Here is a 26,443-nt window from a genome sequence, read left to right as displayed (position 1 = left end):
ACCAAGATATTGGTTAATTTGTGCACAAGCAACCAATATAAATTGGTTGGACTGGAACCATCTATATTGGTTCATAATGACTATTTTAATTGGTTAAAATGGTACCATTATTGATTGGTACTGCAGGCTTGGAATTTAACACTGTTATCTGGAATAAAATAATGAGCAAGGTTAAAGCACCAATGCAGTTCAGTTTAATTTAAAAAACAATACACTATATATTACAATGCATACATAATACAATACATAACAGTATACAAAATATTTAGTAAATAGCATTTGGAACAGTTAATGCAGTGATAACAAAACACAAGTTACAATTGCCAGTCCTTCCCTATGGAATGAGCTTCCATTAAATGCTAGGTGAGCCCCCTCTCTGTCCACTTTTAAAACACATTTCAAGACAAATTTTTATTCTTTAGTTTTCGACTCGACATGAGACTGTCGTTGTTCTTCTGGTTTCTATTGTATGTGTTTATATCTTTTAATTTGTGTGCTAATTTCCCACAAATTAATATTACACCACATCAAAAGCGCTTTTTTTTACAGCTCCAGCTGTTGAAAAATGCGCTATATAAATAAAGCTGTATTGTATTTTGTTTTGATAATTAGTTCTTGAGTCCTTGGAGTTAAGACATCAGAGGGTATGGCAATGCCATACACACGCACCTCTGAAGAAACATCCACACATCAGCAGCTTCTGTTGGGTATTCCACATCATATCCAATTTTGACAAGAGAGTCCAACTGGTAAACTAGTCGTCATAAAAGGACGTAGAAAATATTTGCTGCCAAGACTGTGGTCCCAGAGGCAACCACTTGGGCTGGCATGTGACCCCTCTCTTCGCACATTCCTCTATCCATTCCCTTTGACAGGCAAGGGGGTCTGTTTCCAGGCTGGAATGAGAATAGAAAAATACAGTTTATTGTACAGACAGTTATTTTAGTTAATGAAAACTAACAAAATAACTAAAACAATAATTGAAAAAACATTCCGTTACCTCGGTCAGCATTTAACAAATGTTTGCAATTTGAACTTTACTTCTGGAATGTGTGCATGCATGCATCTTGGTAACACAAATAGACCTTGACCATTGTCATTGTTAAAATGTGAAACCTAAAAGATTTCTTTATGGCACTTAAAACAAATATAACCCATGCTTTACACCAACTCTATACATGTACTGTCCAAAAGTAATGTCACACCTTCAGAAAGTATTGTAGTTTTTGGATGAACTTGGCCCGTGGAACCACTTTGGGAAACATGTCTTTCACCAGATCATCAGTCAGACATGAAAAAACTCTCCTTGTCAATTTCTTCCTCTGAAAAAGAACAAAACTAATATATTATCACACAGTACTTATACATGACATTATGCTTTTGATACTATACCTTTTTAATGGAGATTCAAGCATCACACACCAAGCACTAATACCTAGAAATAAACAAATGTATTATTTTCTCGGCAGTGCATATACACACTACAAACTTATATCATTCAGTGTTTCCCCCAGGTTTACTGGTTTGGAAGTGAGGGGAATGGTAGAACACAAATCAGCGCAGGTTATCTTATGAAGAAGGTGTCGGTCCTCCTCCAAAACAAGCAGCTTGACCACGTCGACATTGCCAATATGCTAAGTTAATGTTGTGGGCTTCAACGTTGTTGATAACCACACGCGCTTCTAATACATTGATATCGCGGGTGTACTAGGTTTATTTGAATACAATTTCTTGGCAGTATACGACAATAGCCTTATGTGTTTTTTTTTTCCTGACCGTTCTCACGAAAGTAAAAATTGCTCAGTTGACGAAAAACGAAACGCCATTACCGTCGTTTAATGGCGGGCGTTTTCACATTTTCAAAACCAGCGCAGCAAACATTCTCCGAATGGCTAGAATGAGAGTGACAACAAAGACTTACCGTGAGAATACAATTACATTTCAGGGACTCGCCGTTACAGGTTGTGTTCAGGACTAGGCATGTATTGCCGTGCGGATGTTAACAGTTACTCTTCGTCCTACGCTGACTGCCGGACGCCATATACAGCATGTAACAGCTCGAAGCTTGCTTTCGTCCGCTCCCGCCTTTCGCCTTTCGTCTTCTTCACTTCCTTTTGTGCCAACGACACGAAACAGCGCCAGCTTCCAATGGTGGCCAAACACATTTCTAACATTTTACCTATGCAAACACTATTGTGTAAAGCGATTCAAACACTGGTTAACATTTGCGACATTTAAAATAAGGGTTTTGACTGCTCCGATGTAATTAATTTCAAGTGCTATACATACGTAAATTAAACAGTATTAAACACTTGTCTGATGTTTATCTCGGAGCGCATGCAATTTGGAGAGCCCGCGAATACAAGCGGAAGTACAAGCATTAAAAACAGTCTCCATACTCACCCTTGAATCTTTCCACGTAGTTTTCTAACCCCCACTCCTGTAGCGCTCTCGATCCAAAAGTCAAAATGGAAGCTTGCGAAGAGCGACAACGTGGTTTGTGAAATGCAACGCCAGACTATTTATGTCTAAATTAATGACATAAATGCCACCAATATTTCTTGTTGGCTCATAGAGATAATATAATTTAAATTAACATAAATAAATTGTGAATTAATATATACTCGTTCAGTAGGTCTATATCTGACGCACACTACACACTGTGTAGCAAAACAGTTGGGCTAGTGAAGTGTTATTTCTGTAACCAAATTCATTGGTTGTTTGGATAACCAATGTATTTGGTGTGCTTATGAACAACCAGATTGGTCATTGACCGCCCAATCTATTGGTTAATCTAACGAAAATAAGCTTAACCAAATAGATTGGTAGTTTTTTTAACCAATCCTTTTTTAGAGTGTAGACAAACAACCATCCGCGCTCACACTCATACTTAGGGGCAATTTAGAGTGTCCAATCAACCTGCCATGCATGTTTTTGAGATGTGGGAGGAAACCGGCAATCATTTTTTTTAAATGTTTTTTTTAGCAGGGTTGTTTAAAATGAGCCTTTAAATGGTAAACAAGGCTATAAATGGCCCACAATTGATTTGTTAGTGAAGGAAAATTTTGTGTTATGTTATTGACTTCTTTTTTGTCTCCCTATTCAAATAGTTGCAACAACAAAAGGTACAACAGCAAATATCTGTATACAAATTCAAAATTGTACAGTACATGTGGAAAGTATTCACAGCACTTCCCTTTATCCACATTTTGTTGTTACAGCCAAATTCTGAAATAAATCTTTTTTTTCTTTTTTAATCTGTCAAAATTCTGCTGACAACACCCCATAATGATATCATGAAACAAGATTTGGGAATTTTTTTTTGTCTCATTGTTTTGTGTAGGATTTTGGGGAAACCAATGATTGAATCCATTGAATAAAGCTGTAACATGAAATGTGTAGAAAGCGATGTTCCGTGAATACTTTCCAAATGCATTTTATATAAGGAATGTGGGGGAGGGAGAAGAAGTATTGTCGCCGTTTCATGTTTTCTCAGGGCAGCCTCACTGTCCCACACTTAGAAAACCCTTTGTGTGCTGCCATCAATGATGACATTTATTGTAAGACTTTGTTAATGGTGCCAGCGGGTGCCGCACATGGAATTTCAATTAAATGGTCATAGATCATACAGTAAGAGAGAGTGTAGTGAGTGCAGTAAAACGTCAAGGTATTATGTTACATCATGCTTTTATGAAGAATATGCTTTTGTTGTGCAGTGTTGGGAGTAATACAATAACAAAACACAATTACAACAAGGCAACAGTATTTAGCTGTTATTGTTAAATGGTGCAAATTGTGCTACTTAGAAGTTACGTTCTATAAATATTCTATCTGTTATGGCCCTATGATCCAGGATGTATCACACCTCTTTCCCCCAAATTAGTGAGGATAGGCTGCAGCACACCAGCAATCCTAATGAGGAAGTGCACGTTCGTGAAAAAAAATGAGAAGAATAAAAACTAGAAAATAAGGAGGAGAAGGACACAAACAAATAGACAGAGAAAACTGAGGGCAAGCTCAGAAAAAATGGAATCATTTTTCAACAAATGGAGCTAGAGCGCGGAGTCGACAGGTGATGTTGATTATGATGCGAGGCGCAGTGGCCTGAGCAGTGTCGACTCAAGTCAGCTAATGATATTTAAATAAACTTCTGCCGTTACCATCTCTCCCAAATCGGCGTCATGCACAGACACTTTTTTTTTGGTTAACGGGGTCAGGGGCTGACAATTTTTCTGAATAAGGCCGGAGGATCAAGGCCGGGGTACCCGGGTCGCGGGTGGAGTGCGGGGGACAGACCGGCAAAAAAGGGTCAAGTGCCCAGCTTTGCAAACAACACACAAATCAGACTATTTTGTCAAAGGATGTTCTTGAAGAGAGCTGAAAATCTTTAGTCACTGACATCTGTCGTGGAAGAAAAGCTCAGAAAAAAATACATACTAATGTTTGATTTTTTTTTTTTTTTTATGGAAAATAGGGCCAATTTTAAATTAGCATCAGTTTTTGTGATAGTCAGTGAAATGCAATGCAAAATGCTTTACAGTCCGGAGACAGACAAGAAGTAGTCACTTTACAATACCAGTAACTTGTAAAACTGTATCTCATTCATGACATAGTAACAAGATCAACACCGCTAGTTAATGTCACAAATACACATCATCCTTTTGGTTCACTTTGACATTTGCTGTGAGGGAAATGTGAAATAAAAAGCATTGCATTCATTCATCTTCACTGGGCAATAAAAGTTCATATCACTTCTTGTTGACTCACGAAGACATCTCTGCAATACAAACTAGGCCAGCAAAGCAAGAAGAAAAAAAAAACACAGCCTGAAGTAGTCAGAAAAGTCATCCTCGTGAACGGTTGACTCCTAAGGGCAAGCTATCTGTGGGCAAATATCTCATGTCCACTTGAATAACTCTGAAAAGGTCACAGAGGTGTCAGACTGATGAAAGCTTTGTCAAATATCACTGCTGTGGAGTGGACTCATAAAATCTGTCAAAATATACCCTGCAAGACCCCCTCCTGTCTGCTTTGGTTTCTGCTGCTGCCATGTAAAGGACGCCTTGGTTGCTGCTGCTTCTTCCACTTGTAGAGAATGTCAAGAGATGTTGTGAACTATACTTTCTCTCTCTGTCTCTGAGGATCTGTGTTGTGATGAAAACCTCTCTGTCTTTCAAACACGGGCAACATTGCTGGCGAGGTGCAGGAAATAACAATATTTCTGCTGCTGGCAGAGAGATCCTGTCTGCCGACAAGTGGTTTGAAACAGTTCTGGCATCGCCGCTGCATCGTCAGAGACTTCTGTGAATGTGGGCTGAGCTGTCATTTATTCATGTGCCTATTTTTATTGATAGAAGTAAAAGAAATCCACTTTTATTTTTCCGGTTATTCAAGCGAGTTTGCGATTGAACTCTCATCAGAATTCGTTCGCAGTCTCGCTTTATCTCACACTGTTCTATCCATCCATTTTCTATAGCACGTTTCCTCATTCCAGCCAATCATAAACATCCCACATTTCATGCATCCATCCATTATCCAAGCCGCTTTTCCTCACGAGGGTTGCGTGCAGTGAAGCCTATCTGTGTTTGCGCAGTAGGTGGGGTACACGGTGAACTGGTTGCCAGCAACTCGCAGGACACATATACACAAACATGCATTCACACTCACAATCACACCTTAACGTACCACAAATGTTTTTGGAATGTAGGCGGAAACCGGAGTACCCGGAGAAAACCCACGCAGGCACGGGGGGAACATGGAAACTTCACACAGGTGGGCTGGAGCCCGGGTTCAAACCGTGCACCTATGAACTGTGAAGCGGATGTGTTAACCAGTCATCCACTGTGTTCCCTTTCCCACAATTCCTCTCTTAAAATTTTATTCAAACACAAAGCAAAACCTTCGGAACACTGCACTATATTGCCGTAGCATAACATTGTAATTTCCCCTATTTAAATCGTTATTTAAAAAAAAATTTAAACTATTTAAATGCACAACTCAACCATGAACTGCAGTACATCGCGTGTGTACTATCACACTGCAAAAGTGTATCCGTCCACGAGCAGCATGTTTTCAGTGACACATCAATTACAGTCATCTTCAAACCACTCGGTCATCTGTGCTGTTGTGTACATCCTTCTTCTGTGTCAGGGTAATTTCAGCCCAGCGCTCCAAACAGGTGATTGATACAGCTCATGAGAATACACACAGCACAAGAAAGGGTTCCTGGATGTAACTTGCTACATAACCTGTCCATTTGCTGCAGCTAAGATATATTATTGTACTGTACAGCTAAAAGGAACAGGAATATATTACATGTTATGTCCACATGAAAGTAACAAGTTCCTTTACAATATTACTGTCTTTGTAGAGTAATGAGGTACTCATGTTTAAATTACTTTTAAGTTTGTTTTTTAATCAGAGATTAATTTATTTAATTTATTAATTTATATATATATATATATATATATATATATATATATATATATATAATTATTTAGAATTCCTTTTAACGCAGTGAAATATTTTAACCGAGTTAAGATATGTTTAGTTACTCTCAGTTTTATCCATCCATCCATTATCTTCACCGCCTCTCCTCACAAGGGTCACGCGGGGGATGCTGTAGCCTTTCCCAACCGTCATTGGGCAGTAGGCTGGGTACACCCTGAACTGGTTGCCAGCCAATCGCAGGGCACACAAAGACGAACAACCATGGACTCTCACACTCATACCGAGGGGCAATTTAGAGTGTCCAATCAACCTGCCATGCATGTTTTTGGAATGTGGAAGGAAACCAGAGTACACGGTAACTCGGGTAAGCACGGGGAGAACATGCAAACTCCACAAAGGATGGCCGGAGCCAGAATCAAACCCATAACCTCCGCACTGTGAGGACATCATTCTAACCAGTCGACCACCGTGCCGCCTTTCAGTTTTATTTACTTCAAAAATAAGTTGCATATTGTACTATATTAGCTGCGCATCTTTAAGAACATCTTCTTAGAACAATACACCCTGCTCAAGTTACCACTGGGCCTTCCAAACCAACACTGCTGGAGTGTGGTGCTTGTGGGCACAACTAAAAGTATAATTTTGAGAATTGTTTCTTAGGAAATGCCTGTAAAGACGACTGCTTCGATCGTATTCAACGATCTAAGAAAGTTATTAGAACAGTCACAATACACTTAATATTTGGTGATCTTACATTAATTTCCAGAAATTATTCAAGTAAATACCTGTTACAAGCTTTAAAAAATAGTCGTTGAAAAATGTGATTAATCACAATTACGGAATTTATTGCGATTAATTAGTTCAAAAATTCTAATCAAAAAATTTAATCGCTTGACAGGACTAATATATATATATATTCGCTCTATTTTTTGCAAAATTTTCAAGTTTCTCCCAATGATTTTGATGCTGCTCTTTGTTTTTGTTCTGTAGACCTTCGCCAAGTGACTCAGTCTTTCTCTAGCGCTCTTCTTTGTGATCAGACGTGATACTTCTTCGAGGGTGTCAACATCAAGTCCATCACTGACTGATTATGTTGTTGACGTGCACGCCCTTGGTTTTATATTTGTTTACTCTCTATCTTATTTTGTTGGCCACTCGAGTGGTCTTGCGCTGCTTGTGTGACAGTAAAGCAATGTTATCAGCAAGTCGAGATCATCAATTTAATGCCCTTGGTGAGTGGGTGACAATGTAAGTCAATGTTTGAGTGGTGAAGCAGAAAAGTACACGGCTGGACAATGCTGCCATCAGACGGACAAATGCGGAAACACATTGAATACAACAGTTTGCGAATATAATGTATGCAAGTGATCACGACAAAACCTGAAAGAAAATGCTGTCACAAAAATAAATATATTATTTAAACCACAATCCCTGGAAGTAGGTTGTTATTTAAATGTTCCCGCGGAACTACGAAATGCTCAGTAACAAACCGAGGGGGACTTTGATTTGTGCTGCACTAATCGTTCTTCCGGAATAAATAGGGGGCAAACCTTTCGCTTTGCTGTGGTCATGTTGCGAAATGTTTTGGGCAGATTTTTCACTGAATCGTTTTTTGTTCAAAGCAACCTAAGCTACAAGCCTTCAATTCAGGCAGCTTTATCTGCTTTTACGTCAGTGAGGAACTTCGCGGACGTCCAGGACGAAACGCAGCAGGCGTTTGACACCTCCTTGCTCGAGTTCTTAGTGTGTCCACTGTCCAAGAAGCCACTCAGGTAAAATATATTCAATTTAGGTTTTTAATGCAATTTTATAATGACGATTTGCAGACCTTTTCTGGGTGTGATCACTCAGGTTGCCGAGCCCTGACTTGTGACGAAGCAAAATCAGGTTCACCGCGAGTCACGTGACTTGATTCTATCCTCCAGGTTTGAAGTGACGACCAACGAGCTGATCAACGACGAGCTTGGCATCGCATACCCGATCATCGACGGAATCCCCAACATGATCCCCCAGGAAGCCAGACTCGTACAGAAAGACTCGGACTCACCTGCGCAAGAATAAAATTGGCCATCAATATAATATAATAGCATCTTCAACTCACCCTTTGGCACCCCTGTTCATATACTACTGTCATCAAAGTGGTGTGAGAGTTACTGCTCATCTAATAACATCACTAATATTTATTTCAAGTGATTCACCCACCTCCAATCATGTTTTCCTTGTCTATGATGGTGGGCCTCGTCCCTGTCGTGTCTCTCTTTGGTTTGTTCTACTCTGCAGCAGTAGATGAAAGCTTTCCTCAGGGCTGCACAAGCAGCAACAATTTGTGTTTCTATAGTCTGCTGCTACCCGTCACCATCCCTGTCTATGTCTTCTTCCACTTGTGGAGCTGGATGGGAATCAAGCTATTCAGGCACAATTAATCTTTCGTTGTCAGGTTAAACAATTAAGTTTCAATCAATGACTCACTGTCTGTTGTTTGCTCCTTTTTATTTTTATTTTAGACACTCAAGTCACTTTAGTTGAAAATCACGGGCAGCATGTGTAACTTACAGTAAAGATGTCATATTCCACTAATGCAATATACTGTACCAATAACATCACATTTTAACTTTTAACATTGAATTATTAAACTTTACTTTTAAGGTGACTTGCAAACATAGCTCATTTCCAGAAGTACAATTTAATTGCTGTTCAACCCAAACAAAAAAATCATGTTTACTAAAAGAATGTAAATGAAGTATGGTAGACAAATTATGGCTGTACACTGTGAATTTCCGGTAAACCTCTGCGTCCTCTCTTGCCTTTTATGTCTTTCTCACTCACTCTGCTCTGAGACAGCTTCATCAGAGGGGACTCGGGTCTGGGCGAATGTCCATCTCCTTTGGTCTTGAAGAAGAACGACTGATTTAACCTCATCTGCACTGGCCGCACCTGGAAGCAAACAATGCATTCATGTGCGTTTTGGATTTCAGTTGGCTCTAATTCCTGTTTGAGATAAATGCATGCGCACATTGTCTCCAGACCTTTGGTTCCACATGGCCATGGGCAAGATATAACTAAGACGGGTGAAAAAGAATTGGCCTGTATCAAACTATACTGCCATTGTCAATTGCATTATCAGAGCCATTTATCGTTTTGGTTCAAAAACTCAACATTTCCGCATGCCTGTTGCAAAGACAGCTCATGGGATTGAGAGTAAACGTGCTTAGCTTTAGGAAAACTAGTTTTCTGTGACGCAAAAGTGGAGCTCTCCTATGTGGCGTTTGGTCCTTCAAATTGGCGAAAACAGGAACCTGTGCTCATTCTGGGTCCACCATTCTAAGCCTGGCTGTTTTTGTTGTTCTCCCTCACCTAAAAAAGATATTTAAAAAAAACAGGACGATTTAAGTAAATTTAGTGATGTACTAATTTAATCCGGAACACACACGTAATTTGCGACCAGTCGATGTCACGCTCTGAACATTGTGGAGTGGTAAAGTCAAGCAGTCTGCACAGTCCCTACATGTGTTGTGATTGGTGTGCGGCCAGTCCAGGGTGTACCCCGTGATTCACCCGACAGTCAGGTGGGATGAGCTCCATCTCACCTGTGACCCCAACGAGGACAAACCTGATAGAAAACTGATGGATGCAAATAATCCTTGAATCTTCCTGCGGTTTTGTCACATGTGTCCATACTGACCTTGTTCCAGTGCGATGAGTGCATCGAGTAAAAAAAAAAAAAAAAAAAGAACAGTTAATGAAGTGATCTGTCATGTCAAGTAAATACCAAACAAGTCTTTGTTGGCCCTGCTAAGATTTGTCCTATGACACTGGTCAACATGGTTTACTCATTTAATCACGAAATCAGGTATGCAAGTAATTGTTTACATTTTTTTTGCTACTTCCAAATATGCCCTTGTTTTTACTTGAGCACATCAGGTTTTTATTGTAATAATAATATAATAGGCAATATCTATCCACCCATTTTCTAGCGCTTATCCATGTTTGAGTCACGTCCCCACCCACTTCTTCCAACTCTTCCGGGACGATTCGAAGGCATTCCCAGGCCAGCCAGGAGACACATTCACTCCAGCATGTCCTGGGGATTCCCGGGGCCACCTGCTGGTGGGACATGCTGGCAACACCTCACCAGGGAGGCATCCAGGAGAAATCCGAACCAGATGCCTGAGCCGCCATATCTGGCTCTTCTCAATGTTGAGGCGCAGCAGCTCGACTTGAGTCCCTCCCAGAAGCCCCAAGTTTGTCACCCTATTTTGAAGAGAGAGCCCCCGCAAAGGATCTTGTCATGTTCTTGGTCATTCAACCCACAGCTCGTGACAATAGGTGAGCGGCTTAGGTCGTTCTTCACCGCAACAACTGATACGGATTTGCATCACAGCAGACGCTGCACAAATGTGCCTGTTGGTCTCCCATTCTACACTTCCCTCATTCAGAACAAGACCATATGATACTTGAAGTCCTCCACTTGGGGCAGGATCTCATCCCGACCTGGAGAGGTCACACTCCACCCATTTTTGACTGAGGAGCGTGGAGTCAGAGTTTAGAGTTGCTGACTTTTATCCCAATTGCTACACACTTGGCTGTGAACTGTTCCAGTGGTAGTTAAAGATTGTGGCTTGAAGAAGCCAACAGTTGCTCATCATCTACAAAATGCAGAGATGCAGTCACGGGGCCACCAAACCAATAGTAATGCATTTTATAATATTTATGAATTAACGGTGAGGTTCAGCAACAGAATTTTTTTTTCTGAAAAGCCAGCTATAAATTAGACACATGGTAAGATCCGTATTGCGCAAGCATTTATACTGCGAGTCTCTCTGATTAAGATTTGCTGTTGACCAGTGTTATAGTTTTTTTAAATTCCCCCTGGACTGGTTACTATTTAATCACAGAACATTATATATTGATATAAATCAAATAAAACCAAAAAAAACAATGTATTTAAATATAAGGTCACTGTTGCTGTAGTGGCTCATTGCCTGATTTCAGAGTGGCGTCAGTTGTGATGCATGCAAATTCATTTACTGACCCTTATAATATATACAATACAATACAATACAATTTTTATAGCTTATTTCACAACAGATGGAGCTGTAACATGTATGTTTTATATCTTTTCACGCCATATCCATCGAATTATTGCTGTTTTATGTTATACTCTTTGTTAAGCGCTTTGTTACAACTGCAGCTAAATTGAAATGCGCTCTACAAATAAAGATTTAATGTATTGTACGTTTTCAGCCGTATATAATGCGTATATATTTTTTTTTCTTTCAGGCATTTTGCAAAGAGTTAGTCAACCAAAGGACATTTTGTACATTTTTTGAATGTTTGCGAATTATTTATTTCTCTAATTGGACCCTGCTGTTCATATTCATTAGAAACCACCACCCATGTCTGTGACAACAATTCATTTTTTAAAGCCGTAAGCCTCTCATCTGTCTCGTTTTCTAATGTCAATACTGTTCCTTTGGCAACGCTCAGCCACTGTAAATTCTGGTAAGTGGTCACTAATGTCACTTAATTTTATTTCAGAAAATAATAGTGAATATATTGTCAATCAGAGTGGCACTATAAGATGTTATTCTAGTTGGTTTATTAATTGTAGGGGAAAAAACAAAACAAAACTATACATTGAGTTGATGAAGTCCACAATAGGATTCAATGAATGAATATTGAAATCCCCACATATAAAAGGCCTTTTTTTAACCCAATGTAGAGAACATGCCTGATCCATTCCCCTAAAGTTGTCAATACTGTACTTGAACCAGGCGCTCCATATATCCTGCTAACTATAACATTTGTCTTATTTTCCATGCACCGCTATGTTGTAATACATTCAAGAAGACCACCTGTGTCATAGCTTCCACCAACTTAAATTCCAAAATATTATGCACATATATATCTATTCTTCCACCAGTTTTGTTTTATCTGTTGTTATATGAGCGTTCATAACCATCAAGGCCAAATTTTAATCCCTTTTCTGTGTTGATTACGGTTTTAGAAATAGCAATGATTGCAATGTTGAATGGCTGTGAGAATGGCTATAAATAATCCCTGAAGTGATTAAAGTTTATTGATCAACTTCTACTGTTAAAATTTGATGATAGATAACTTGCCCTTTTTTTACCCTCATCTTGTATTTTTTTTTTTTTTTTTTTTTTACTTTTTTTAGACCTACTTACTTACTTTTTAGACCCTTGAGGTTGTATTGATTACTACTGTAATAGTAACAGGTATTGTTAATAATGGGCGCTCCGGGGATCAGTTAGTTCAGTGAATGTCGCGTTAAAGTGGACGTCAATAAAATCCCGCAGTATTGGAACTCGCTGTAGTTGCATCCTCATTTGAAGTTTGAAAAACACAACAAAAACCTACGATATTTCGGCCGAAAATTGACAGCCGGAAGTTTTCTTACCTTCTGCGCATGTTTACAAGTGGCGACGAGTTCGTTCAAATCCGAACATTTCGGATTCCTCTGACATGACTAAAATAGCTCGAATATTTTTAAGTAGACAATTCAGTTGTGAGTAAGGAAGGGAGTAATATTTGATTATTGGCTGTTAATTCATTAGCTCCATGATGTGACCTGACATAGTGTCAGTGACTGTGTTCTGTTTATGCTATGAAACTTATGGAGGCAGCACCACGGGCACTGGTCTTAAAGGAATACACAAATTTCCCACACTCATAATTTTAATTTGTGATTACTCAATTAATAGGCTCTCCTGGATTTAAAATTGATAATCTGGATTGCTGTAATATCATTTTCCCAATTTAACATGCAGATTTGTTAATTATTAAAACTACAATTAACATTTTTAATAACTGCACAGGATGATACATGCTGTTGTGAGTAGGGTTTCATGGTTGATGATGAAAACAAGATTAATTTATGCTTATCAGATTATATGTTTATTTACATTTGTGGCACACATTTTACAACCATAAACATTTTATTCTTAGAGAAAAAAAATTGTCACTTGCCCAAGTCGGGCAAGTAATTTGGCCACTCGGGCAAGGCAAATTTTAGTGGCACTTGCCCTATGGGCAAGCAGTTTTTAAAGTTAACCGCGAACCCTGATAGTATTAGTTTTATTTTTCCGTATGGAGTATTTGTCAAGTGCAAGGTTGAAACAAAAAAAAGATTAATCAAGATTGTGTAATAAAGTAAAGTAAAACTACAATTCCCAAACAAGTGTTTGAACTTCCTTCTTCTGGACAGCCGTACAGTAAAATTTAAATAAATTCATATAGAGTAAATCCTGAAAGGTTGTGTCTAAAATTAATTGCGACATTTGTACTATTCCATCCATCCATTAACCGAGCCGCTTGTCGTCACAAAGGTCGCGGTTGCTTTAGCCTCTCACAGCCGTCTTCGGGTGCAACTTGAACTGGTTGCCAGCCTATCGTAGCATTTTTACAATTTTTATTCTTAATTTTGGTTAGTTTTATAAACATCAAACGTAGTTTCAGTTACTTCTTGTTTTTATTTTATTTTATGAACAATTATTTTTTTTAATTTTAGTTTTAGTTGTTGAGTTGGTTTTCATTAACTACAACCTTGTCATAGGCTCGAGACAGACAATTGCTCACATTCAACCCACGCTGCCTGAACTAAATCAGCCAAGTGAACCACTACACTGTTCGTGACTTTCTTTTTTATGGCAATAGAAATATACACAAAGTATCCAAGGCAGTGTGTTTCTTTTTCATCAATATAAAGCTGGAGAATAATTTACTTAAAACCTCTTGATTATCACAAATAAACCAACAAGTAAAATTTCCAAAGGAAGAGAGCATTCATTTAAGACATAATTGTTAGTTTAGTTTTTGTTTTGATTTGTTGCTTTTTTAATAATATGAATCTCAGAGTACTATCTACTCTATAACTGCTATGTAAGAACATGACCCAGAATATCAGACATGAGGATGTGGGTTGTTCTCACCTGGTTCAGGTCAACCTTTTTGCTTTGGTCCGACAGCTCATTGCAGTCGGAGGAGGTCGTCGTGTCACCCGCGTTGGGCTCCGACTCCGTCAGAGGACTCAGGGTGGTCTCTCCTTTCCTCTTTTCACTCCCACCAATCTCTTTCTTCACCTCATGGTTTGTCATGGTTGGACAACAGAAAGGAGGCGCGTTGATATCTCTGGCTGATGGTTTCTTTTCACCCCACTTCTCATCCTCTTTGACTTCGCTTGACACCTTTGCATACAACCACCCATTGAGGTCTTTCCTGGTCCTTTGTGGCAAGCTCAGATCCAAAGGCTTCATGAGATCAGAACACGAAGCCAGTCTTCTCTTTGCGGAGAAAGCAAAGAAGGAGGAGAGTTCAGAAGTGAAAAAGTTTTCAGTCTGGGTGGAGTTGCAGGTTGTCGGTTTGAGGGGTATGTGGAGAGAGCCTGAAAGCGCCTGCTGGACTTCCTCGCGGTGATACTGTTTTGACTTTACAAATTTTGGTGATCTATCAGAAATGGCCATCTTGCCGTGAAGGGTCATCACATCAGGCCTTAAATTAAAAGAGCATGGAGGTTCTTTCACCGCAGTGGGACTTGCTCCTTCTGTTTGGAAGGAATAGTTCTTCTTTCTTCTGTGCAATCTGTCTTTTTCAGCGCTTCTTGCCTTTGCTCTCTTCTGTCGCTTCGTTTTTCTTGGATGTTGACAAAAATCAGTGTCAAAGTATTTTATCTGGTCCAAATAGTTGTCGAATGTCTCTGTTTGTTGCCAAGTTGTAGTAGCAGCTTTGTAACTGACTTCCACGCTGGAGTCTGAGGAAGAAGATCTAAATGTCTTTTGGGTGATAAACAAGTCCTGGCTGTTGCTTTCGTCCCACTGAATGTCATTATCTTGTGGTTGAGACTGATGTTGCGCTATTTCGCCAACCAGAGAAGCTCGCTCACAATCTATTACGGCAGCTTTCTTAAACTGTGTACATTCTTTTGTGAGCTTGGGATGTGCAGCGGCAAAATTGGGGCGCTTCACATGAGCATACTCATACGGCAAATCAAACCCAACTTTCTTTTTTCTTTGGCCTTTTTTCTTGGGGTCCTGAATTGGGTGATTTGACTCTTGCTTCCTTATGTTGCTGCGGCTTCTCTGATTTGAAAGATCAGGTATTGATTCCACTGTTGCTGTAGCATCGCTGCTACCTAGTAAACTGCTTAAATCCAATAGCTGCTTCTTCTTTTTCTTCTTCTTTTTCTTTGACCGAATTACATCTTTGAATAGGGAGCTTTTCTTTTTCTTTTGGATGATGTCATTTGTGTTTAAGGTCACGTTGTTTTTTCTTTTTAACACATTTTTGCTCTTCTTTGATTTTGTTTGACTTTTACTTTTCCCAGGTGATATCAGGGACTCCCAAATGCAGTCAATCTCGTCCGACATGGGTCTGTAAAATAAAAATGAACATCAGCGTTATTAAGGAATACAGTGCCGGGCCGTGCATTTCCAACCTAGGCCTTCAGTTAAGTCCTCTTTAGTCTGACTTGAATAAATCCTCATTATACCATTATTTATGACACCAAGGCTGGAGACATAATATACAGGCACACTAATGCACCACTGAGTGTTGGCCTTGTAAGTATATCTGCCATCAAAACCACACTTCTCCCTCGTTTGGCCATTGTGGGTTAAAAAAGAGTAATGTGAATGTGAAGAATCGTATGTATAATTATGAAATAAACTGTAATCATAAATATGATTGTGATTTTTTCATCACGTTAGGCCAGCAGAGAAGGCCTTGACTGCCCAGTACTGAAGTAATACTACCACCAGTTTGTTGGGCAACTTACAGATACATGGTAAATTATGTTGTGCCCCGCTTGCTCTATTTAAACAAAAATGAGAGACGGTACTCTTTTGATCCGTGATCTACAAAATGGATGATACTGTCTTTTGGACTGTAGTTATCTTTTACTATCCAATTTACTTTTGTAAACAGGTATCTTTTTGCACAACAGAAAAATGTTTTTTAACATCTCCCTGTAATGTATTGTACTTTAAAATAAGCTTATGGAGAAGTCAGTGATAATATCGCTTTACAGAACAAAGGCATTTTCATGAGCATGAGTTTAACCGTAGAGTAGGTAGAATTGATGAGTCTAATTAAAAGGAAACAAGTGCACGGAATGAGTGGACTCCAACAAACTCCCTTTGTACTTGTCAACCTCGTAAAAAAAACGAGAAATCGACCCAGGTTAAATCAAGGCAGTAAATACTGTAAATTAATGAACAGCCTTAGCCAACCAAAACGGTCAAATCTCCCATAATTGAACACCTTTTAAGATGTTTCTTTATCGATACAGAAATGAATTAATTTTACAATCATTTAGTGTCCATGTTGTACTGCTTAATTGTGTCAAAACTACTACTATACCTGAATATTTCGCAGAAAGTAGAGATAATGCAACATGGAATGGTCTGCCGACGGTGCTAGCTTGTGATGCATTCAAGAACATAACGTAATTTACCTAGTCGTACTTCTTAGTTCGTCCAACTTTCGTCCAACAAGGGCCGATTAAAAGAATAAAAATATCTAAAGCGCCTTGGAAGTGTCATTTAAAAGACTTGAACAAAAAAGGAAAGATGTGTAAACCGTTTCTATCTTTGATTAAACGAATATTACTATCAATGTATGTTGCAACTCGTTTTATTTTTAATTAAAGTGGAAATCGGCATACTTCTGTAATTTCATGCAGACACAGTAGGTGCAAGTGATGTGCATATTGCCCATTCAGGTTAAAAATCTGTCACAGTGCTTAATTGTTATCCCACCAAATCTATTTACAAGGGGTGCATAGAAATACTAGGGTTGGTGAGATTCGTGTGGAGGAACTTCAAATGCTTCAGGGATGAAAGGGAGAAGAGGGACTGTACATCAGTGATCTCTTCCCTCAACCACCCAAGATGCACTAACCACTGTTGGCCATTGTGCAACCTGTAGTGTTATTAGTAGTAATACTACTGCTTAGCACAGGTGTCAAACTCAAGACCCACGGGTGAGATCTGATTGGCAATATCATTTTATGTGGCCCGCAAAAGCAAACTATAACATATGTGGTAATGGGGAAGTAACAGAGGATGAAATTGTCAAAAATGGGTGATGACAAAAATCATATTGGGAAAAAGCTGTGATGCATTCAAGAACATAACGTAATTTATGTCCTACTGCATCGTTGTTGATACACACCAGCAGGAATGTAAAGGGTACTTAAATAAATAGTAAATGATTTAACCAACTGTGTGTTGGCTTGGTAACATGAAAAGATGCCATCCCATTAAATGCCTGGCATTGCACAGGAGACCCTTTGCAAATACTCAAATGACCAATTGATTAATTGAATATTTCAACAGGGGCACATTGTCCCCTAAAGGGGCCCTGAAGTGATATTCTCTTTTTGCGGAGGGTTTCATCATTCCATCACAAATATGCATCCCCTCAGCCTGAATAAGTCCCCAAAGTTGTGAGAAAAACGACCCAAGCGTTCCTTGCCTAAATAAAAAGATACGTAATATTTTATTATTACACATTCCGTTTGAAAATTAAGTCAGTAAACATTGTTCATTGATAAGTGTGTGTATAAAGAAAAAAAACACACAATGCAGTGCATGATATGTTTCTTTTCTCCCATAATGCCATAGGGTATGCGCATGCAGAAGTAAATACCCCGTGGCATTAGGGGAAACAATGCAGAGTGGGAGAAAAAATGCATTGCAACAATGATAAAGCTAAAAAAAATACAAATAAACAATGTTTACTGACGCATATGTTTTCCATTCAGTATTGTTTCCCACAATGACACGGGGTTGTGCATGTGTAAGTTCATTCCCTGCGGCATTATGGGAAAAATGCTACATTTGTAGCATTTAGCCTGCAAACACATTCAAACATATTTGCGAGTATGTCAAAACATTTTTACTCAAAATTGGCAGCTCCATCCTCCGTACATGACATCATGTAAACCAGAAAATCCCATAGGAACGGCTCTGTACCAATGTGTACAAAGGACAACAAAAATCATTTTTTTCTCCCTACACCCGAGCTACAGTTTATTTATGTATCGAATATCCCCAAGCAACTCTCAAGACGTGTTAATTTGTGACAAACATTTTGCTTACGGCTGCTTCAGCAATTTGGGTCAACACAAATGTGGATTAGCAGAACATCTTTAATTTAACCCGGGATTAAAACAAACTCCCTCTGGAACAACAAGTTATTCTGTCAACATAAATCTGTTTTTAGAGTAATTTCGCTCAGTGTGTAATACATTATGGCATTGTTTGAGTCGTTAGCTTTGCAGAAGGTTGATGTAACATCCATGCGAGCTCAAAGCATGTGAGTAAGTAACATGTTGTGCAACTCGTTGCAGTTATGAACGGGTGCTATTTGTAATTTTGCGTCATCAATGTCTCTTTCTAATTCCCTAAATGAGGGAAATGATATGCTTCTTTGCAAATGTATTTCATGATCTCATGCTGCTATTGGCATTGGTATCTGGTCATTCATAATGATTCTTGTGATGTGAAAGAGTCAGTGTGTAAAGAAGCACATGGAACAGGCAAGCCTTGGCCACACCCACCAAAATCCGCTCTTCAATGCTAGGCTAAAAGTAGACCTTCCGAGTGGAACCTGTCATTCTGAAACAACATTTCACGAAAAAAGTGTTTTGATACAGTATTAGAGAGTCCACAGTATGGTTGTTGTCGTCACCGCAAAGCTCATTTCAGGGTCCCTTTAAGGTTGAATTATAGATTTATGATTTGAAATTAATTAACAGAAAAATCTAAAGACTTTCAATAACAATCAATCTACTGTAAATTCCAAAGCAATGTGGCTGGGGAGGCGAGGATTTTTAGCCTAATGTTGTGTCTGGTGTCAAGTGAAAGGACAGGGGGTTGCCTTTGGAGGAAGGACAAGACAGTGCAGTTCCAGGAAAAGTAGGAGTAATTAAATCCCCGCGGCCTGTGATGCACATGAGCTCACTCACCGTTAAACGTGACCCTTCACCTTGTATCATAAATCATGGCAATCACAAGAGTCTCTTACTGCACTCATTGTGAGATTTAATATCTTGCGGGAGATACATACAATACATTTTTGAAAATTTTGATTGTGTTAAAATTCATATAGACTTATAGTCGGCTATTCACCAATGTATTAGTACCATATTATGCAGTGAAAGTTTAAGGATTTCTATTAGTGTGTCAGAGGAAGAAAGAGAAATAATGATGACGACTCTAAGTTGGCACATTGTACAGCTTTGAAAATTTGTCCATTTCAGTTACTCCGCTCATGCTTTGAAAGTACTGTTGCATTCTGTGTGTTTTCCTTGACTACAACTCTGCCCAAACTTGAAAAACAGTAACAGGACTATAGGTGAGATGATCATCATGGCAACAGAATGTACAATGATTAGCATTTTTTTTAAACCACTTTTAAATAAAATATCCCCGGATTTTCCCCTATATTCAGCTGGTATAGGCGCAAACAGGCCTGCCACACATGTAAGGATAAGAGAATGGATGGATGGTTTAGAATAATATTATCATGGTTATGTAACATTAGCGTAACTATATGTATTGTATTTCAACTAGAATTGAATAATGTAAAAAATCCAATCCTAGTTTTAACCAGATAAGCATCATTAACATATAAACCTATTCATCTTTCTGTGCATTTCTGCATCTCTTTATCGCTTTATCGCCACCAAAGGACCCCTGAGGGCTGCTGTCCTGAGCTGAGTGTTTAATATGTCTTCCTATAATCCAACATGATTCAAATGATGAGCTCATCAGCAAGCTCTGCAGGAGTCTGATAATGATCCTGATAAAACAGTCAGGACACCCACTCGAGGACACCTCTGCATTAGAGGAAAGCATACTTTTCGATGTGACAGTGTGGTGGGATTGAACAATATCAAAAGCAGATTGCAAAAAACTCCAGAGTTTGCTTAACACAAGGGAATAGGCAGTAAATGTCTTCATCATAGAAATCTTGAGCTGCAATTGACAGATTATTACAAAGATTATATATATATTAATAGAGAAAAGTAGAGGTCCCATCACGGAACCTTGGGGAACACCCTCAAATATGGGGAGGAAAGAGGATAAGAGACAGCTAACTGGACATAGTGAGTGCTTCCACTTAAGTAATTTAAGAACCAGTTCACAGCCTGCACAGATAACCTAGTCTTGTGAAGTCAGTTCAATAACATGGCTTGGTCAACTATGTTGAAGGCTTTGGATAAATTTATGAACAGAGCTGCACAATACAGTAATACCCCGGTTATCGCAGTTAATGGGGACCGAGACCACCCGCGAAAACTGAAAATCCGCGAAGTAGCGGCGCCCCTCCAAAAATGCTTAAAAAAAACCTATACAGGTATACAGTATACCCCCCCTGTATACAGTACACCATATAGAATGCGGGTAGAGAGAGAGAGAGAGTGAAATTCATGTTATAACAAAAAAAAAAAAATTATTATTAAAACTTATTATTTTTTTATTCCCCAGCCATTCTTTTTGTATTTATTTAATTACTTCGACTTTTACCTGCTGGTACGCCGTCCGGTGTGCCCTGTGAAATGAAAGGTGGCATTCTTCATTTATTTATTTATTCATTTATTCATTCATAACTGACAGGCTCGTGCCGGGGCGGAAGAGGTGCTCCTCTTCGGCTTAATTGTCACGCACGCCGGACCTGCTCCCCCGAAGCGTGTCTCCATTCGGTTGAACTCGGTTTCATTTCGCCCCGCTCGTGCCCCGGGCGGAAGGTGCTCCTCTTCGGCTTAACTGCCACGCACGCCGGCCGGAGCTCTCGTACGGTCCCGAACGGAGCGAAATGTCGCCCCGCTCGTGCCCGGGCGGAAGGTGCTCCTCTTCGGCGTAATTGCCACGCACGCCGGTCGGCCTCCTCCGGACCTCTCGCACGGTCCCGAACGGAGCGAAAAGTCGCCCCGCTCGTGCCCGGGCGGAAGGCGCTCCTCTTTGGCTGAACTGCCACGCACGACGGCCGCAGCTCTCGTATGGTCCCGAACGGAGCGAAATGTTGCCCCGCTCGTGCCCGGGCGGAAGGTGCTCTTCTTCGTCCACTCTCCTCTTCGCCCACGCTCTTCTTCGGCGCACGCCGGCCGTCTAACCGCTCCAGCGCCCCGTCGTGCCGCTCGGCGAAACTACAATGCCCCCGCGGAGCAGAGCGAATGGAGAGCCCCGATCGTGCCCGGGCAAAAAAGTTTTTAATTTTTTAATATTTTTTAGACCCGCGAAGCACTGAACCCGCGAAAGGTGAACCGCGAAGTAGCAGGGTATTATTTCCAACAAATCCAAAGGCTCAATCACATCGTTTATTACCTTACTCGCGCTTTGTAACAGCTGCAGCTGTAACAGAGTTCTTTTGAGATCAAGCATTAACAATAATACCATCACAACAAATGTTCTGAGGTTAAAGTGTTCATTTAAAAAAATACTCAAATAAGGGTGAAGAACTTTATATTTCTTAATATTTACATTTTGGTAAACATCTGGAATTGATCCTCGGAACAAGCACACATATTGGAGTTTGTCATGTTTTGTTGTGCTTTGGTTTTCAGAATACTGAGCGTGCCTTCACTCAGCGCACCTCAAAGGACTATTTAAAGGCAGCCATGCCGACTACTCGGAGTCGGATTATTCTCATTGCTCATGTTCATGGTTACCAGGTGGTGAATTTCTAGACGTCACAATTCTGCCCGTAGTTTTGTTTCTTGCCGTAAGTAACTTCATTTGCTAATACCCTTTTCTCCTTGTTTTACTATTCAAAAGGATTGGTACTCCTTGTCCTTCTGAGGTAAGCAATTTCCGTTTGTTTTCTTTTTTGCACGCGTTTTTTGTTCTCCACGTTATTCTCCCGGTGTGTTGGCACCAGCGTCATTTGTTGTACTTTGTCGGTATGGTGCCTGATTTATTTTTTTGTGTAAATAAATCCTTTTTGTCAAATATATTTTCCGTGTCCGCCATTGACAATCCAGTACATTTCCAGAATTTTTGGAAAATCTAACAGAATCAATCTAATTACGGTACACATTCTTTACACTCGACTTGCATGAGATGAGTGGGATCTGTCCAGTGTGATTGATTTATATTCCCTGTCATCTGCTATAAAAGTCAAAGCCATGACCTGAAATAGCAGTTTCTCTATTTTGTATGTACAACTATGCTCACAGTGTAGTTCCAACCCAAAACTTTACCAACCTTATAGACATGTTGCTGAGCACCTTTAAGTCAATTGTCAAAACATTTTTATCTCTTTTGGGCAAGTCGTAAAGTGACATTTAGGGTTCCATCTGCTTTCTTGTATTGCTTTAATCATCATTATCTTCCTGCGAGTTTGCATTTTGATTTTTAAAGAAAAACAATCATCAATAGGGGTCATACTTTAATGTTAGTTTACATGTTCAAAAGGAGTGGGAAGAAGTACAAATGCATATCTAGTCCTACCCGTTGTTCTCTATATATTGTTCAAAACAAATTACGTATTCCACTAAATAATAATTTTATATAGATATAGCTAGATAGATATAAGACTTGCATTAGTCCTGAATGAAATCACATTATAATTATATTATTACAAAAATTCTAGTTGTAGTTTAATGACATATCCAAATATTACTCTGCGGATGTTGGGTTCATGATGACTTCCCAATATGTTAGCAATCACACAGTTTACTCTTTCACAAATTAAATAAATAATTGTGATTACAAGGCACCATTTGTGTCTGTTGCCCTCCCGGTAGAGTTGCCTTTTTAGTGGCGCTGCGGGATATCCCAGCGGCTGCGACTACCCTTGTTATATTCCCACGCACCTTGTTGGTTCTACATACCACTCATTGATGCAGCATGAGGTAATGAGAGCGGCAAAGTTCTGACTCCCAAGCTCAGGCCAGGGGTCAAAATGTTTAGCGAGTGTCATCTAAACAGGCCGAGGCGTTGGTTTGTAATAATATCACAGGAAAGCCAATGGAGGTCAACCACTTTTAAAGGCCCCACGATCACCATAAACCTTGAAAGGTTGCTATGTAAACAACTTTAATCATTGTCTACTCACTTTACAGCAAAATCCAGAAGGGCGAATAAAGCACTCAAAGGGGAACTTTGATTAATCAAAGGAACCAGCAAGACACACGTGTCAAAAAGGCTTAAAAAACAATAAGAACAATAATAACTCAACTCAAATGTAACTAACTCATCAGTGAAACAGTATCAACATGAATATATCATTTGTTGTGTTTCTATGTACTCCAGCTATCCTCCGCGAATTGAATTTCTGCAATTACCAGTGGAGTTTTCGGTATATTTGAATGCAAAAATGCTGTTCAATGTGAGAGTTTTAGTTTTACAATTCACCAATCGATTGAAAGTTCCTTTTATTGATAGCTCTAATTTATTGTATATTAAAACAAAAAACAGATGGAGGGGTCACGTGTCAACAGAGCCTCCTTCTCATGACATTGCCATCCGCAGCTCCAACTAAATTTAGAAAACTCATACCCTGGTTGTTACCTAATATACCAATATGTGACCAAAGTAAGTTGTGGGGGGGCTTCCCTCATTTTTTTCTTCATAAATCCGTCATCCTTGAGATACTTGCTGAAAACTGAGCGAGGTATGACAGCTTTGCACAAAAGCCCAATTGACAGATAATAAAAAATGTTTCTATACATAACACACAGCCTAAAACAAACATCAATTACATTGTGAAAAACGACTTTGGAAATGCTTCCGAGTTGTACCCAGGCAACCTTGATTGTTCTGGTAATTTACTGCCATGTATTTGTGCACATGGCGTATATAAAGTTAAGCCCAAAACTTTTCATTCCCTGGCCAAATTTTGAGTGAATGTTCTTTATATCTTTTAGCTTGAAATGACACAGGAAAATGGCTTAAAGAAATGAGGTTGTTGAAAACAATGACGACTGCAATTTTTTTTTTTTTTACTATTTACCATTGATATCACAATATAACTTCTGTCTTTTGTTATTCAACAAATAAACAAAACTAACTTGATTCTAATTTGGTGAGGGGGTGATATTACAGTTTATAAATAATTCACAAATAGGCATGTTCTGTGTTGCTAATAAATTATTACAATGCTGAAGTTGGGAAAGGAGTTGAAGTAAAAGTAACTTAAATGCTCTTTTCAGAAAGAGCTGAAACTATTTAATTTGGTTATATAATTACACGTGCGCGCACACACGCACACTTAAACCAATAATAAAGGGAGTGACGATCTACAGTATTACCACTGACGCCACCAGGAAACCTCTACATACTCTTTCATTCAGGGCATATTCTCTGACGTCAGATCGGTAAAAGCTCCTTTTTGGGAAGCAAACTCTTCAAACAATGCTAATTCTTTAGTAAAGACTCAACGTAACCAAGGAGACTTGCTAATGGTCAAAGACAGTAATAAATCCATCCAAATGTGGCAACTATTGTTGTGTGGAAGGTTAAGAGTCAGATAAAAAGGTCAGATGTGAACAAATTGAAATGGCAAGTCCACGTGGAAGAGAAGGAAGCACTTTCAACTTTATTGCAGAAATTTCTTTCAGGTTTTCTTTGATGACAAAATATGCATTAAAACATTTCAAAATTAAAAACATTACAAAATGTCTTTCCAGAGGAACCGAGTTATGTTGAATGTTTGCCTGTAAAATGCGTCCATTGCAATAAAGTATTGGAATTTTGCTCCCAAAGAGTTTGTGTCTTTGGTGTGTGTGTAGGTATTTTGGTTTGGTATGAGGATGGTGAAAGCCCAAAGCGAAAAGGAGGTGTTGTCATTCCTCTGCAGCCAACACCAGTTGTGTGACATCATCAGCGCTAATGACGGCAAGTCATCAATGGTTGGCCCAACAGACTATAAAAGGAACTCCAGTCCAGTGCTCATATCATCACTGATCAACCCATCATCAAACCAAGTAGAATTAAAACAATGATTGCACTTGCTTAATACATTTAAGACTCTGGATATGCCACAGCAGGTATGTTGAACTCATTCTGTCTAATAAACGGGGATTTGCACTAGACCTACACATATCAACTTTTTGCCCACAAAGGAACTTTACAACCATATAGGGAGTCACTTTCAATGTTTGAGAAAGATAGACACGTGACTAATACAGTAAATTGGCGTTGATGTGTGTTGAATTGTATTATTATTTATATTATAGTTCCCTTTTCACAGGTTATCAAGTGAGTTCATCATGAGAAGTTTTCAATGTCAATTCCTCTTCATCGCTGTATGCGTTTTGCACCTCTTCTTTGTCACAGGAGGACATCCCCTCAGGTAAAACCCCCTCAAATACGCATTCAAACGGCAGTGGCTATAAAACTTCTAAATGTACTAGTACTAAAAAGACAACATACATGTGGTCCAGGAAAAGGACAGTGAGTGAGGTCCAGCTCATGCACAATCTCGGGCAGCACAGACAGTTGCTGGAGCGCCGCGACTGGCTGCAGTTGAGGCTCCGGGGCATCCACACAGACCCGGGCCACAGCCGATGGGAGGCGGGCCGTGCGAGGAGGAGGTTGCTTCCCGAAGAGATGACCGAACTGAGCGGCTTGACAACGGAGGAGCTCCAGGATGCCTTAAAAACCTTTGAGAATCCACTTAACTCCACACAACGAGAGCCCGAAGGTTTCACTTCATGATAGCCAATCGGACCTGCACTACAAATTCCAGTTTTTTTTTTATTCTGTTCCTTCTTTTTTTTTTTAAAAATGCTGTTTTTCAAAATGGTTATTTTCGTGCTATATTTTGTAGTTGTATTTATGAAATTGTTATTTAAGAAGTGACTAATTTTTGCAATGACCAGCAAAGACTTGAGTAGGCACTTTATTCCTCTATGTGTTTTTTTTCAATTTATTTATTTGCAAATGGAAAAGATTAAGAGTGTGACCAATGATTTTGTTATATTATCAGTTAAATTATACACATGTATTTTCATTGTACCTCCTGG

General features: G+C 39.3%; 3 protein-coding genes and 1 long non-coding RNA gene across 5 annotated transcripts; 2 read left to right on the top strand and 2 right to left on the bottom strand.

Annotated features, from left to right (window-relative positions):
• Nucleotides 1-480: 480 nt before the first annotated feature.
• Nucleotides 481-2,042, bottom strand: LOC148335552 (uncharacterized). The gene is made up of 4 exons (XR_015844128.1): nucleotides 1,922-2,042; nucleotides 1,393-1,435; nucleotides 1,206-1,322; nucleotides 481-896 (listed from the first exon to the last, which is right to left on the bottom strand). It is a non-coding gene; the product is annotated as an uncharacterized LOC148335552 (long non-coding RNA).
• Nucleotides 2,043-7,945: 5,903 nt separating this feature from the next.
• On the top strand, nucleotides 7,946-8,522 carry pyurf (PIGY upstream open reading frame). The gene is made up of 2 exons (XM_088299379.1): nucleotides 7,946-8,222; nucleotides 8,376-8,522. Exons 1-2 carry the CDS (start codon nucleotides 8,020-8,022, stop codon nucleotides 8,509-8,511), a joined length of 339 nt encoding a protein of 112 aa, XP_088155505.1. The 5' UTR covers nucleotides 7,946-8,019; the 3' UTR covers nucleotides 8,512-8,522.
• Nucleotides 8,523-8,659: 137 nt separating this feature from the next.
• Nucleotides 8,660-9,252, top strand: LOC148335550 (phosphatidylinositol N-acetylglucosaminyltransferase subunit Y-like). Its single transcript, XM_088299381.1, has one exon. The coding sequence runs from the start codon at nucleotides 8,661-8,663 to the stop codon at nucleotides 8,871-8,873; it is 213 nt and encodes a 70-aa protein (XP_088155507.1). The 5' UTR covers nucleotide 8,660; the 3' UTR covers nucleotides 8,874-9,252.
• LOC148335549 (uncharacterized) lies at nucleotides 8,826-16,893 on the bottom strand. 2 transcript variants are annotated; one of them, XM_088299377.1, is made up of 4 exons: nucleotides 16,828-16,893; nucleotides 14,403-15,840; nucleotides 10,061-10,132; nucleotides 8,826-9,384 (listed from the first exon to the last, which is right to left on the bottom strand). In XM_088299377.1, exons 2-4 carry the CDS (start codon nucleotides 15,834-15,836, stop codon nucleotides 9,205-9,207), a joined length of 1,686 nt encoding a protein of 561 aa, XP_088155503.1. In that variant the 5' UTR covers nucleotides 15,837-15,840; nucleotides 16,828-16,893; the 3' UTR covers nucleotides 8,826-9,204. The 2 variants fall into 2 exon arrangements, with proteins under 2 accessions (XP_088155503.1, XP_088155504.1); XM_088299378.1 differs by lacking the exon at nucleotides 10,061-10,132.
• Nucleotides 16,894-26,443: the final 9,550 nt, after the last annotated feature.

Source organism: Idiotropiscis lumnitzeri, chromosome 6 (genome assembly GCF_059441095.1).
Source record: "Idiotropiscis lumnitzeri isolate Australia: NSW breed Sydney's pygmy pipehorse chromosome 6, RoL_Ilum_1.0, whole genome shotgun sequence".
Lineage (NCBI taxonomy): Eukaryota > Metazoa > Chordata > Actinopteri > Syngnathiformes > Syngnathidae > Idiotropiscis > Idiotropiscis lumnitzeri.
Note: the sequence above shows the minus strand (reverse complement) of the source record. Positions and strands in the feature narration are given on the sequence as shown.

Coding starts and splice junctions, on each gene's coding strand:
- pyurf (XM_088299379.1), top strand. CDS start 8,020: ATGTTGCGAAATGTTTTGGGCAGATTTTTCACTGAATCGTTTTTTGTT. Junction 8,223..8,375: donor CTGTCCAAGAAGCCACTCAG/GTAAAATATATT, acceptor TCTATCCTCCAG/GTTTGAAGTGACGACCAACG.
- LOC148335549 (XM_088299377.1), bottom strand. CDS start 15,836: ATGTCGGACGAGATTGACTGCATTTGGGAGTCCCTGATATCACCTGGG. Junction 10,133..14,402: donor AAAAGGTTGACCTGAACCAG/GTGAGAACAACC, acceptor CACTGGAACAAG/GTCAGTATGGACACATGTGA. Junction 9,385..10,060: donor ATCCATCAGTTTTCTATCAG/GTTTGTCCTCGT, acceptor GTTTGCTTCCAG/GTGCGGCCAGTGCAGATGAG.
- LOC148335550 (XM_088299381.1), top strand. CDS start 8,661: ATGTTTTCCTTGTCTATGATGGTGGGCCTCGTCCCTGTCGTGTCTCTC.